We start from the raw sequence: 14,807 nt of genomic DNA, 5'->3' as shown, positions 1-14,807 counted from the left end.
AGGGGACTTTCCCAGTGGGAGGATGGGCACAGCAATGAGCTGCTGCTTGCCACAGGACCCCTCGCCCTCCTTCCTCACTATCACCGCCTCCACTTCTCCCACTCAACAATTCACACCTTCTGGGTTTCCCCCACCCCCGCCCAAACCGCACCAGAATCAGAGAATCAGTGACTGTCACCACTCAAAGGGACTTCAAAGATCTCTTCTAGTCCCAGGCATTTGAAGTAACAAAAATCTCTAACATGTATCCAGCTCTCAGTATGTGCCAACTGAGACACTTGTACCACATTCCTTAACTCTCACAAAATCCCATGAGGTACCATTATGATTTCTATTTTACAGATGAGAAAACTGAGGCACAGAGCGATTAAGCCATCTGCCCAATGTCATCCAGCAAGTCACTGGTGCAGCTGGGACTGAAATCCAGGTCGGCTCGTTTTAGAGCCCAGGCTGTTTAATACCACGAGCCTCCGAGATCTGAAAGTCCCGTAGAATTCCACAGGCATCAGAACTCCCACTCGGGCCTCTTCCTGCCTCCCAGGACCACTGAGACTCGTAGGGAACCTCAGTCTCCTGCATCTATTTTCCAGAACCACAGTCCAGCTGCGGCTGTGCCTGCTCCAAGAGCGTGCTGCCCAGCACTGCTTTGAAAACCCATCTCCCTCCCAGCTGGCCCTGCGGGTGGGCACAGGTCTATGGGCATAAATGCCACAAGGAAACCATTTTCAGCAGCAGAATGGCCAGGCAAGGTCTCAGGTAGCTCTTTTCTTTTTCTATATCACACCTCCTAGAAGAGGGGGTACAATGCCACGTTTCTGATGCCGCAGTGGGCTCCAGGGACTGCTCTTCCCTTCTGCCTGCTTCCTCGGGGCTGCAGCTATAGTGGGTCTCCCTCTCTGCCCCACAGTGGAGCTGCATCCGAGCAAGCCACTGCCAACCAGTGGCACTAGCAACTCTGCACCCAGGGCTGAGGCTGGGATTAAGTTGCAAAAGGCTTGAGATATTGGGGATGACAAAGGGGGCTTGGAGACTAATTAGGAGCAGCAATGAAAGCTTAATTCATAAAAGCAAACATTTTCCATCCATCAACCTGCAACCAGTTAAGGGCAACGTTTGAAAGAAATCTGTGCATGGGGAAGGGAGCCAACAGGAACAGGAAATGTTTGAAAGAATGTAAACTATTTCAGTTTCATAAAAAGTAACAAGTAAACAGTTATTACATGCAAATAATGCCCTGGTTTTAATTAATGCTGAAAAGTCAAAATATGCTTGACATTTGTATGTATACACTGAATGGTTGAAGAGGGAAAAATGGTGCCCAGATGCCCACTTCCGAGCAGGGCTGGCAGCTCAGAGCGAACTAAAACCGTAAAAGGTCTTGTTTATTGGTGATGAAAAGTACAATTCTGCCTCGGCCTCTGTTGAGAGTGGGAGCAGAGGGAACCTAGCGTACTTTCTTAACAAAGCTGGATGGGCAGGCCAGGTGCTAGGGAAGGGCACTCCCCACTTTTCAGCAGGTTGGTCTTAAAGGGCCAGCGAGCCCTCAGTTCTCCATTTCTCCTGGGCAGGATTTCTAGGACTTCTCCCCCCAGAAGCAGCGATGGGTTTCAGGTCCTAGCAGCTCCTCCTACCCAACAGCCCCAGTCGGCAGCCATAGTTCATTGGTCCTACCTTCCTTCATACCGCCCAAGGTAGATCAGACAGGCAGGGTGGCACGCCAGCCTTGATTCTGGGGTGGGAGATGGCAGCTTTCGAGCTACGCTTTCCAGTATTCAGCATCCTGTACTGCATTTGTTTCTTTTCTAAACCACGTTAAGGCTCAAAGGGCTGGGGAAACTGTGGCTTTGGGAGACCACAGCTGCGGAGAGGCACCCTCAAAGTGTGGGGGAGAGTCTGCCCCAGTCGGGAGAATGGTGTGGGTGCTTGGGCCCTGAAGCCCAAGGATCTGTCCTCTAAACTGCCTGCAGAAAGACTTATAAGGCCCCTTTTTTAGCTTGTTATTTCCCCCAGCATCGCTGGTGACATCAGGGCACTTAATTAGGAAAGGGGAGGCAAGGCAGGCTTCAGGAGTTAGCAAACCCAGAAACCTGGGAGAAAATTGTGGCTTTTCCCCTCACATTTTCAAAGGGGTCTGTAACACCCTCAAGGGTTCCAAACCGCTATTTTACACAGAACTGGGCTCGGACCTGTTTCTGGGGGCTCCCATTGGGACCCCCGAGGTCTCATTCTCAACTTCCTTCCCCCCAACCTTTGTTACTGCCAATGTTGGGCTGGCACAGCCTCCCTTCCGCTCACCTCGCCCACTGCGGCCCACGAAGCGAAGGTCGTTGAACCTGGCCACCTGGTTCTTCATGACGGCAGAGGCATTGCGCAGTTCAGCTGAGTAGTTCTCATCGTTGCCTGCCATCACAGTCACCACCGTTCCATCTGGCACATCCCCCAGTGCCACCACCTGAGGGCATGGGGCGTGGGGTCAGCTTAGAAAGGTAGGGGGAGGCAAGGGAAAGGGGGGAGGGGCTGGAGCGGGCAGCTCCCCTAGGTCCCAGGCGCACTGCGGATTTCTCAAATGTGGGGCGGAGAAGAGGCTTTAAAGCAATAGAGACCTTCCCCCAAATATAACAAAAACAAAAAGATCTCTACATTCTGTACCATAATCCTAGATAAACTGGTTAAGCCATGTCCTGCGAAATTATCCTTTCAATTAAATCTAAGCAACGGCTGGGAATGAGCTCAGTAACTATGATGTAGGGTGCAGTTTCCTTCTTCCCTTTGCTTGAGCAAAAGAGGAATCAACATTGCCTCTAGCAACCAAGTCTCTAAGTAAAAAATAATATCAACAACAATAATAATGCAAGAGCCCTTTGGGGTATGAAATTTGGCCCTGAAATGTGGCCTCGGCCCAGTTTATCAGCCTCTGCATAGACTGAATTCGTTATGCAGGGGAAATGCAAAATGTAAAACAAACTGGCATTTTGAGAGGGTTTGTACAGAAAACCTCTTTAAAGTGCTGGAGGGGCTTTTGATAACAGAAGATTGCACCTGCTAGGAATTGCAAGATGGAGGTGGAGATGCCCCCCTAGTAGAGTCTCCCCCACCCCTCACCCCAAGGAGCATGGAGAGGCAGATGCCTTTTGAAAAGGAATCAGGACTGCAAACACAGTCACAGCCATTTGAACGTGGCCACCGCGTGCAGGGACTAGGGATCCAGATGGTAAAAATTTCAAGGAGAAAATGTTTGGGGTCTGATTAAAAAGGCCAGATTTCCTGTCAACATCCTGTCTTCTTTTAATTTCAAAGATTCCTTTTAAGCTCCAAGTGACAGTAAAACCTCCGATCTGAGGATTAAAATCACGCGGGCCTCCCCCGACCCCCGGGAGATTTTCCCCACTGGTATTTTAAGATGTCACCCGGGAGACCTCAAAGAGCCACTCATCTTTTTTTTCTTTCAATTTGGAGTCCTCTTAATGGGAGCAAGCACGGCCTCAGCTGCCAGGAGCCTTGTTTCCAGCCACCTCAGGCCCTGCCACCCCCAGCCACCCGGCCCTTCCTGCCCTGCCCTTTCTCACGGCAGCTGCGAGAGGTTTAGGGGAAAACCAAGGCGTTTTCGTTTCATCTCGCTGCCCCCTTAAAAAAATGAAAATGAAACGGTCGCCTACTCCCTGGCAAAGAGAAAAAGATCCTCTGAATGACGGGGGCCAGGGGTGGGAGCGCCCCCAACTTTTGCCTTACATTTGGGATCCCAGGCGCAACTTTTAAGGATATTGTCTCTGATCCTGGCCCAGAGTCGCCCAGTATAAAGTTTCTGAAGCCAGAGGTTGAGGGTGTGAGCAGGAAGTGTTTCAGAAGCGGTGCAGGAGGAGAGGTGCCGGCAGAGGAGAGTAGGCCCTATCCACCCTCCGCACCCCACCTCCCGTGTCCTCGCCCTGGTTCCTGGACTCCTCTTCTCCCCTGCCCGCAGCGCTGTGTCCGAAGGACCCGGGTTAGAGGGGAGCCCCATCTGCTCGTTTCTATATCAATGTTTCTTCGCAGGGTTCCCGGAAGGTAGAGGGGACAAACCTCCCTAAAAGTCACCAGTGCGGGGTGCATCCAAGAGGCAACGCCGATGTCTCCGGGTGGAGCGCGCAGCGTGACCAAAAGGGCTTAGTGGCCCGTTGCCTGGCTTTCGCTGCGGGACCGTCTCCTCCCCTCCGTTCCCTGGCCCGAGCTCGTGCAGCCGAGATGCCGGGAGCCCCAGGGACGGCGTCCTCCCTCCCCGGGCCCCGCACTCACCTTAAAGGCGACAGGCAGCGTCTTGTTGCAGCGCCAGTGCGAGGGCAGCACAGAGCAGAGGAAGTTGGGGCTGTCGGTGCGCACGAGCTCGCCCGCGTGGTCCGCCAGCACATCCACCATCGAGCGCACCTCGGGCCGGGCGCGCCCGCCGGGCCCCACGGCCGCCTGCGCGCTCAGCGTGCCGCTGTTCTCGCCCATCTTGCCGCCGCCGCCGCCGCCGCCGCCGCAGGGGAAGGCCGTGGAGGGAGGTGTGAAGCGGCGGCTGGTGCTGGGGTCTACAGGAATACGCATAACAGCGGCCGTCAGGGCGCCGGTCGGGCGGCGGCGGCGCGGCTCCCCCGGGGGCAGCCGGCTCGGGCGCCTCCTCTGCCCCCGCTGCAGCGAGAAGCGGGAAAGCAGAAGCGGCCGGGCCGGGGCCTCAGGGCGCAGGGGGCAGCCCCGCCGGGGTCCACCCGCAGCGAAGCCGCGCAGCCCCGACGGCCCCGAGCAGCCTGACTGCTAGTCCCGCATTCTGGGCGCGCGGCCCTTCGGCGGCCGCCCCTCGCGCCGGTCCTGGCAGCTTCGACCGTGGCGCGGCCCGCGCGGACTGTGCCGCCGCCGTCTTCCGCCCCCGCAGCCCGCTCGCGGTTGCCCCACAAACTACGCGGCCGCAGCCCCAGAACAAATCCTCGAGAATCAAGTGGCGGCGCAGCGGCTGCCCGCGCGCCGGGTTAGTACCTCGGGGCCCGTGGGGCGGGGCCGGCCCGAGCGACGCGTTTCGCAGCCAATCGGCGCCCCCATCGCGGGCACCTCGGCAGCGCTCGCGGGGGGAGGACCTGGGACCGCCGAAGGCCGCCCCACCGGGAGGGGCGGAAGGCCCCGCCTAGCGGAGGACGGTCGGGGTCGGTGCCCCAACTCGAAAGCCCAGGGCTCCTCGAGGGTTCTGGGGAACCGGGGCCGAGGCTAAAAATGTGCTTAAAACGTCCGAGTCCTACAGAAGGCTCTTTTGCCGCCGTCTCCGACCCACGCCGCCCCTTCTCTCCCCCTTCTCTGCTGCCTGCGGTCGGGCCTCCCCAACTCCAGCTGCTTTCGGCCTGTGGTGCCTGCACCTTCAGTGGGGAGCCGCGGGGGCTCCGAGGCGGGTGACATCGCGCGGGGAGCTGCTCTAAAGAGGCTTCACACCGCCCCGCCCGCAAATTATTTTGACCCAAGAGTCTCCCCCGCCTTACAGATTGCGCGCACCAGCGGCCTCTGCAGCTCCCAGCCCTGTGCGGCTTTGGTCTCGGCCTCGGAGGCCCTGGTGCCAACCCGGGGACAGAGGGAAGGGTGTCCCCTACGGGCCCTCATCAGGCTTGCGGGCGACTAACCCGGTTCCCCAACCCTACCCCGTCGAAACAACTGTCAGGATCGCGCAGGCCTCGCTGCATTGTTCTTCGTTGTGGAGGCCTGTGGCTTCTTGAAAAACACAATGGGGCCTGAAAAATGCGGGTGCTTTTCCTTGATCCTCCAACCCCCCACCCCCAACCCCCGGGCTTGTAACCACGGTCCTGCATCGTGGAAAAGGACGCTAATTCACGGCGAGAAGAAAACTGTGCGGAGAACGGGAATGGCCGCAAGGCTAAGGGCCCCGGCTTCCAAAGGAGGGGATTTTCTTCCTCCACGTAGATGCAAACTGGCTCCCGCGGGTCTAAGCCCACGTCTTCCAGGGCAGTGCGCTCGGCCGCACCGCAGGAATGCTGACAGCTCTGCCGAGGCACGATCTGCTCACCGGCCTGGGGTCCTCCTTCCCACTCCCGGGGCTTCACGTCAAACTATCCCTTCCTTTCCCGCCTCCTAGGCCAGGCAAGCGGGCGTAGAGACCGGCCACAGAGGAGAGGGGAATAGGAAAAGGTCAAGACTCATTCACTGTGGATTATCGCCCCAGATGCACTCCCTGGTGTCTGGGGAACGAACGCGTGCTGAGTGACCCCGCCGTTTTGGAGATTGGGCTGGGTATTCGTTGTTATTGGCCCTCGACAGGTGCAAAACGACGAATTCCAAGCCTCAGTAGCAAGGAAGCATAGGCTCCGACGGTGACTGCAAGATCCCGCCCTGTATCTGACCTCGGTCATTTCGTCGACGACAAACGAAATCGAGCCCAGCGTGCACTGCAGAGCAGAAGGAATCTCACCCAACCAAATTCGACCATCGGGAGAGCTGGTCCCTACCCCTCTCGGAGCCTTCTTTCAGCTCCCTGGGCCATTTCGAAAGCAGGGATAGTGAGGACCCGTCACTGGACTTTCTATAGAGCGTACACCAAGTCCCGCGCGCTCTCGGGAGCGCTGGCGTAGCAGCGGGGCCAGAAGAAAGCGAGGGACCTGGGCCTTATTGCGTCCTACTTCTGGGCGCTTCCCGACGAAAGGTCCACCGCGTCGTGGCCAGGTAAGGCTCGAGGCCAGGGAGGGCGGTCGACTCATGCTGCCCTGGAGCGGCTGTGGGGCCAGGATCCACTTCACGCAGGGTTTGTAAATTCGATTCGTCTAATGATTTCGGTTTGTACTCGTGTCCTTACTTGCCCCTCCGCCTGATTTCTCCCTCTCATCCGACGGGGAGTTTACAAACGGGTTTCCTGAGAATGGGGTTCCTATGTGTCTCGGCACCTGGCGCGGAACCCAGCTCGGCACCAGCCCTCGCGAGGGTGCTCACTGAAGGTGGGCGCTGGAACCAAAGGACCCTGGTTGTTGGCGTTTGGGTCCCCAGCTGGAGGTCTCCGGGCCGGAGAAGCTGGAGCAGTTGCGGGAGCCACCGCTAGTTGGCGCCTGCACTCTGCCAGCCGCGGTATTGCCCCTGCAGGGCCTGCGCACACATGTGCGCCAGCTGCGATCCTCATGTCCAGGCGCAGGGGGTCTTCTCCTTAAGAGCTACCCTTTCTGGACAGACGTCCCGTCCGACTCCTCACCATCTGTGCGGCCACATTTCAAACAAACCAAAGGCTTTGTGTCATACCGAAGGCTGCCCTCCCCGCCCGCGATGGACAGACAGAACGCTTTGACACTGGAGCGTTCTGCGTTCGCATCTCAAACATCCTAGGGTCCCTGCACCTTCCCACCAGCAGAACATTCTTCCCGACAGAAATGCAGTCTTTTCCTGTCCCATTCGGAGCGGGGGGGGGGGCAGGGGTGAGGAGGATGCACAGAACAGATCAGCTCGTTCCCAATATCTACCTACTTCTTTCCCATCCAAGACCGACAGACCTAGGGCACTCTCTCTATCTCCTCCCCCACCACTTTCTCCTCCCTCATCTACTTTTCCTCCCTCCCTCCCTCCCTCCCTCTTTACCATTTGGAAAGATAGTTCAATAGTTCCCACTCCCTTAAATGGAACACGTGGATACCCTCTCCCTTCCCCATCTTGTATGGACAGCCATCTCCTCTCTCTTCCACTAGACCGATGGACACCCAGCTTTCTTTCAAATGACTCCCACCTGAGAACACCCTGAATTGTCTGCAGCAGGATGAGTAAGCCAGGAAGTCTGGGCCTACCTTGGCCAAGAGCTGGGTAAACAGGGACCCAGCCTGGGGCCTGCAGAGCTGGGATTCTGGGGGTTGCTCCTTCCACCCTGTCCTTCACCCCTGGGGGAGGACCCATGGGGTGAGAATGGCCCTCCTTCTGCCCCGGAACTGTTTAGGAGTGCGCTCTACATGCTTTCCTGGTAGTGGGCTGCTGGCCAGAGAGCTTCCAAGGGCAGATCTGGTTCCTGGAGAGTCCTGGTGCTTGGGGAGGGTGAAGGGATATATATACTCTGGAAAACCTAAGAGGTCCCCTAGTTGAGGGAGATTGGTTCTGCAGTTCCACTTCCCGAGTTTGACTTCCACCACCTACTCTGATCTAGGGAGACACGCTTAAATCCTCTCTGAGCCTAATCCGTTATCTGAAAGCGGGGGTGGGGGTGGGGTGGGAATAATAGTGGTCTCTTCGTAGAATTGTGTGTAAAGTGCTTAGCACAGACGTGGCATGTAGGGGGTGCTCCACCCATGCGAGCTGTCGTGATACTGTAAAAATAAGGCCTAATCACTCCTTGTCAGGGGCCTTCGGCAAGTCCTCTCTCCTCTCTGGGCCTCACACTTTCCATTGTGAAATATCCAATTCTCATGTTTAAAGCTTGCCAGGACTGGGAGCCTAGTCCGTGGTCGCCTGCCCCCTTGGTTTACCTGGGGACTGCCTGGGGAGGTAAAGATCGTGTCTTGGCTCCACAGCAGCTTGTAGGAGGGCTTCCAGCATCCATCACAGGGCTGTCTGTGGATCTTGACAATTCACCCTCCTTAGGCTCTCAGACCCTCACTCTAGAAACCCACTGACCCCCATCTCTTCCCCCCTCCCCCCACAGGCAGACACTTTCCTGAGTAGGAACTGGCCTCAGCTGACACTGTTAGCCACCTCCCCACTCCTGCCTTCCCCAGGAGGCATCTATTCCCTTTATCCCAAGTCTCAGTGACTCGTACAGAGGACTGTCTTCTAGAAACTAATGACTTCTCCCACGCTGGCCTCCATGCCCCAACTCCGGAGGGATACATATCACCAAGTCACCCTCCGGCCTGGTGCCTGGAACTCAAGGTGGGACACTGCTGTCCCTCACTGAGCTTGAGTTTCCTCTTCTGTGAATGGAGGGTGTTCTAATTGCTCCATTTTACAAATCCAAAGATAAAAGACCCCATCCAGGAGGGGAGGGACATTGAGCTTCACTGGATCTAAAATGCCATCAGTCATTTCGTGTAAAAGAAAAAGAAAGCCCGGCCAGTGTGGCTCAGTGGTTGAGCATCGACCCATGCACCAAGAGGTCCCCGGTTCAATTCCTAGTCAGGGCACATGCCCAGGTTGTGGGTCAAATCCCCAGTGGGGGGCATGCAGGAGGTGGCCAAGAGATGTTCTCTCTCACTGATGTTTCTATATTTCTCTCTCCTCCCTTCCTCTCTCTCTCAAATCAATAAAGAAAAAAAAGACAATACTGCTGATTAAACCAGCACTTCCTGCTCCGGGTTTCAGATATATATTTATACATATATAATTGCATATATATTACATATAATATATATTATATTAATATTACATATAAAATATATATAAATTTAGAAAGGGTGGTAAAGAAACTGTATTATGTTTGAAGGGTTGTTGCCTCAGGGTTGGGGGCCCTCACCCCAGAGGATGCAGGCAGACAAGTGTACTTCTCAAATTACAGAGTTTTTGGTTTTTGTTTGTAAAGGGCCAGACTCCAAGGGGAGAAGAGGGAGCTGGGGAGAGCACTGTGGTTAGGGTGCAGCTCCCAGCTGTGCCATTGGCCCACTGTCCCTTTTGCACCACCTCGAGCCTGGGTGCCCTGGTCGGTGTAATGGGAAGAACGGTGCCAGTCACACTTGCTCGGGTGTCACCATGTCCAGGCACTGTGTTTGGGCTTTAAGTGCCATCCTCACAGCCGCTGCATCTGGTAGGTGTTACACCACTTAAACGAAGAGGCGCGTTGCCCAGGGTTTTCTGGGCTAGGAAGAACCAGAGCAGGTGAAAAGCTCCATCTGACTCAGACTTTGGGGAGCGGAGGCACCACCTGGTTATGCACACCCTCGTCCTTGATTGAATAAAATACCGGGCAGAGCCAGGCGTGTAGATATTGCAAGTGCTCGGCAAATGCTTGCCATTACCCTGGTGGTGGAACGAGGGGCAATAAAATCAGTTGAACAGCCATGGACTTGGAAATCAGCAGGCCCTCCAAACCCAGCCTGGGGGACAGAAGGGTGCTGCGGGGTCATCTGCCGAGGCCCTCCCACCGTGTGCTCTCCTTCAGTCTCCGAACCACTGAAGAGGTAGACTCAGCTGTAGCCCCCAATTTACAGATGGGAACACTGGGGCCCAGGAAAGGGGAGAGACGTCACGTGAGTAACCAAGGAAGAAGCTAGACTGAGATTGAGGTTGGGCAAGGCCAGGGGGCAGCATGGTGGGGCCCAAAGAGGGGACTTTGACCTTTGCCTGCCCAGACTCCTGCCCGCCCTCCTGGGGCTGGCAGGTGAAGGTGGAGCCCAAGCCAGGACCCAAACAGTGGTCCTGAGGTCACCGCCTCATGTCTGGATGCAACCCCTGTGCTCCCACCCCCGGGGGGGGGGGGGAGGCCAGAGTCCCGTTCTGAATGATGGAGTGCACTTCCGCGCTCCCGCTAGGCACCAGGGCTCCCAGAGGGGCCCCGCTGAGTTTCACTGTGACCACGGGTTGGAGCGCCCCCAGACCACTCATCACTTCCTCAGGTCCTTGTGTCCTTGTGGTGGAGGAACCCCTAACTCCCACTCCCACCCCACTGTAGATGCATCTTGAGAGGGTGCCCGGCTCAGGGAATGAGAGGGAGAAAGGGAGGGAAGGAGGGAGAGAGAGGTGGTCTTAGTGGGGTCCTGGCACAGGGAGGGAAGGCAGGCCCCAGGGAAGTGAGTTCTGGTTTTAGCTTCCACCACTGAGTCTGGAATTCTTTTCATCCTCCCCACTTCTCACTTTGGTCATCTATAAAATAAAGAAATAGTTCTGGTAGAGCCCTTTAGCCTATGACTAATACTTGCTCTAATTTATTGGACTTCTGCCATGTGCTGGGAGTTTTACCCCAGTTATCGCTAACCCTCGTGGTAGGTATTATATTCTCTCCATTTTATAGGTGGGTACACTGAGGCTCAGAGAGAAAAGAGCTTCTTGGGTCTGGGCTTCAGAACCTGAGGGCTCTTCTTTCAACATGACTTGACCCAAGCGCCACGTCTGCCCTGCTGGAGGCCACGGTGCCGTAGACTCTCCACCCACAGCCGCGGGTAGGTGCAGAGCTGCCTGCTGGCAGAGCCGTCAGATCAGAGGATTCTTCTATGGGCAAGGTGGGGAGAGAGAGGAACCTGGGCAGCGTGGAGCCCAAGAGGGTTCTGGGAAGGATGTGCCCTTTGCCCAGCCCAGGATGGGCTTCAGCTCTGGCAGCCAGAGAGAGAAAGGGCTCCCCTGACATCCGCTATGGTGGAGGAAAGACGGGAGGATTTCCAGGTTCCAAGTGCCTCCAAACCTTAATCAGGTAGCAAAATAGGAGCCAGTAAGAAACCAAATTTGGGGATAGGATTGGAACCACAGGAGTAGAATCCTGACCTCTATCAATCTTTTCTGACAACAGGTAAGCTCTCATGGCATGCCAGGCCTCATTCCACACTTTAGACATCATTATGCCTCACAGTAATCTTATGGGAGAGGTGCAGTATCACCCCCATTTTCCAAGTAAAAAAACTGAAGACAGAGAGGTTCAGTAATTTGCTCAAGGACACACAGCTGGGAAAGTGAGCAGCTAGGATTCCAACCAGGCAGCCTGGCCCCAGAGCCCACGTTCCTGACCACCAGGCTCTGTTCTCATGGACGAGAATCAGATGCTTGAAGTTACAGTCATGGAATAGAATTAGAATCCTGGCAAGAGGATTGTGGGCAAGATTCGGAATTTTATAATGTCAGACTCAACTGTTCTCTGAGATAGTATATCCAAACCTCCCATTTATCAAATGGTGGAACTGAGGCCCCGGGAGGGGAACGGTGACACTTAGGTCACAACCTAGGCCAGGGGCAGAGTCTGGAACCCCCTCCTGCCACCTCCCTAGGACTCTGGTCCCAGAATGCCTTCCTCTTCATGGCAGGCCCTCCTCACCCCACCGCCCACCCAGGGGCTCCTGGGCTCAGCCAGTCCTATTAGGGATTTTCCACCTCCCCAAAAAGGTCCTAATGACTGTCAGTCCTTGTGAAGCCTTAATTAATCTCAGAGGCCGATGGCTCGGAGGAGACCAGGGGCTTTGGCCTTACGCAGATGAAGATTACGGCTCCATTTCATGTGGTGGCGAAGGAACGCCTCAGACATTCCTGCCAGCAATAAAAGCCACATGGCTTTCCAGCGTCGCCCTTGGAAAAGAAAAAAAGCGCAGCCCTTTGCGGAAAGAAATCAACTATGTGCTCTATGCATGGCAGGAGATAAAAACAGGGCATAACGAGGTGGAGAACAGTTGGTCTTTTATGCTGCCTCTGATGGCCACCGAGAGTGGCAGGGCCCAGCAGTCACGATCCCAGCTGCGGCCCTGGGGAGAAGGGGGTGGCCCTCAGCACAGTGATGGACGGCACAGTGGAAGGGCCTCAGCCCCTTCACGTGAACAGGGTTTGAGCCGCTGCAGATGTCCCGCAGGCAGGATCAGCTTCCTGGCTGGGACCCCTGCAGTCACACAGGGCCCTGCTCCCAGAAGGATCCTGCCCTTGGTTCACTGCTCTGCCATCACTGCCTTGAATTTTTAAATACTTATTGAACAAGGGGCCTGCAATTTCATTTTGCGCTGGGCCCCCCCAAATTATGTAACCGGTCTTGCCCACAGATTACCCCATCAGCCAATTGCCACATGTTTCCTGGCTCCTACCACGTGCCCAGGCCTGGGGAGTAGTGTTTTTGAGCACCTGCTTTGCTTATATTGTCTGAGATGAACTTTAAAACAACCTTATGAATTGAGCAGTTCTAGAAACTGAGGCTCAGAGAGGTTTCCAGGTGGCAAGGAAGCTGGATTTGGAGTCAGGGACCTCTGACTCTAAAGCAAGTCCCCTAACCACTCCACATTCTGCAGTGTCTCACCTTCGTCGCCCGGGCAGCGGCGATGCACGCGTTAGGTCCTTTTACTCCCAAATAACAGAAGAGATGACTGAGGCCACAGAGGCGAAGGTGCTCATGGTCAGACACAGTCAGTGACGAATCGAGCCCTCAGTACCAGGCTGTGCAACAGCGAACCTGGGCCTGGGCCTGCCTCCATAGGGCTGGGGGGCGGGGGGCGGGTCCCAGTTTTATAGTTGTTTGTTCCGCTTATAAATTTACTAGCTCCCTCTATGTGGCTCACTGCCTTAGTCTGGCCCGGGACGTAGCAGGAGTCCTGGCCCCTGCAGCTCTCCGTTCTAAACATCTGCAAGTCCTTCTTTGCGACTTCCTCCACTCCTTCACGCTCCGGTTTTCCTCCGCCGCCCGCGCTGATGGGGAAGCGGTTGGGCCTTATGCCTTGATAAACTCAAACAAGTCCCCAGCCCCCCATGGATCCTAGAGTTGGGGCTGAATGGAGCCTAAGAACAGTCATGACCTGTAACCTGGGCTGGGCCTCGGGCTCATGGACCTGCCTGCTCGCTCCAGGGAAGCCTTCCCCTTATTTCTTGCTGGGGTGACCCTGGGACAATCCCTTTCCTCTCTAGGCCTCAGACACCCCATCGGGGAGATAAGTGCATTGGACCACACTTGATCCCCATGTTCTAGAATTCCATGTTAATCTATGACAGGTCTGGAAAAACGGAGTCCGAGGAAAGGTTAGGGACTTGCTCAAGGTCACCAGGATGCTCACTGGCAGTTGGCCCGACTCCAAGGGACTGCCTGCAGGCCCAGCTCTTCTCTGTGAAAGCCTTTGGGGGCCCAGCCTTGCTTTGGTCCTCCTCCCCCTCACCCCGGCCCACCTTGACCTGTCATACACCCTAAGTGCCCAAGTCTGGAGTCCACAGCTAAAGATCTTTGGTAGGAACTTAAGACTCGCTTTAGAAAAAAATGTGCCCAGTGATGGCAACATCTTTCCCCCCATCCACATTTAGGCCTTTCCAAGCCTTGGATTCCTGTGGCACCATTTCCATAATAAAGACCCCTTTCCACGGGTTATACTTTGGCTAGAAAATGGGGAGGAAGAGTCAGACTCTCAGATCTGAGGAGCAGGTGAGGGCAAGTACTGGGAGCCAGGATGGGAAAGACTCCACTGGACCCTGGCACACAGGGCATGCCCACGTGCCCACACTCACGCACACACCTCTTCTCGTGGACACTCCCAGCATGCACATGTGCTCGTGGGCACACTCACACACTCACTGGCCACTCACACACACCTGTGTGGACAAGCCCTCGCGGAGGCCAACCCTGTTATGATGCAGCCACATGTGTGAACAGTTAAGTGCACATGTGTGCAAGGACACTCACGAGGAGACACGCGCAGACCCATTGGTGTAGCTGCAGAGTGGCCTTCATTTAAGACACACACCCAGCCGGAGGTGCACGTCAGAGTTGTGCAGACAGACCATCCTGGGGCTGGACCCACGCGCGCTGAGGCAGGTGTGGAAGGCTCAGCGTTTGGACCTGTGATCTCGGTCAGCCCGGCAGGAGTGGAGACCTGGCCATGGAAGTGTCCGCTTTGCCTCCATTCAGGGGTATTGACTTCTGGGTAGTTTGTTGGTCTCAGGTCTCCAGACTCTTTCCCAGCATCTGACTTTTAACCCTTCTCATCCCCCATTGTCGGGGCGCGAGGAGAGCCTGTCCTCCTGGTCCAGGGATGGTAGCGGAACAAGGGGGTTGTGCAGAGGGTTCCCGAGGCAGCCGGGGCTGGAGGGTAGAGTGGCAGTCTGGGGGCTCAAAGCCCTGGGTCAGGGACGCATGGCCTCCCTGAGCCTCAGCCCCCTCACCTGTAAAATGGAGATAATTACTGCTCAGAGGGGGAATGAAGGGGCTGACACGCAGTGGGAGCTTCAAAACAGCAGCTGTC

General features: G+C 55.9%; 1 protein-coding gene across 1 annotated transcript in view; it reads right to left on the bottom strand.

Annotated features, from left to right (window-relative positions):
• Window positions 1-14,807, bottom strand: part of RUNX3 (RUNX family transcription factor 3) — a 58,566-nt gene that overhangs the window by 19,995 nt on the left and 23,764 nt on the right. The window contains exons 3-4 of the mRNA XM_036257076.1: window positions 4,270-4,544; window positions 2,296-2,452 (exon numbers count right to left, since the gene is read on the bottom strand). Of these exons, the coding sequence (XP_036112969.1) occupies window positions 2,296-2,452; window positions 4,270-4,544 (432 nt within the window). The remainder of the gene's footprint in view (window positions 1-2,295; window positions 2,453-4,269; window positions 4,545-14,807) is intronic.

The sequence above is a fragment of the Molossus molossus genome, unplaced genomic scaffold (genome assembly GCF_014108415.1).
Source record: "Molossus molossus isolate mMolMol1 unplaced genomic scaffold, mMolMol1.p scaffold_m16_p_12, whole genome shotgun sequence".
Taxonomy (NCBI): domain Eukaryota; kingdom Metazoa; phylum Chordata; class Mammalia; order Chiroptera; family Molossidae; genus Molossus; species Molossus molossus.
The sequence above is the reverse complement of the archived record's forward strand: the minus strand, read 5'-3'. Positions and strand labels throughout refer to the sequence as shown.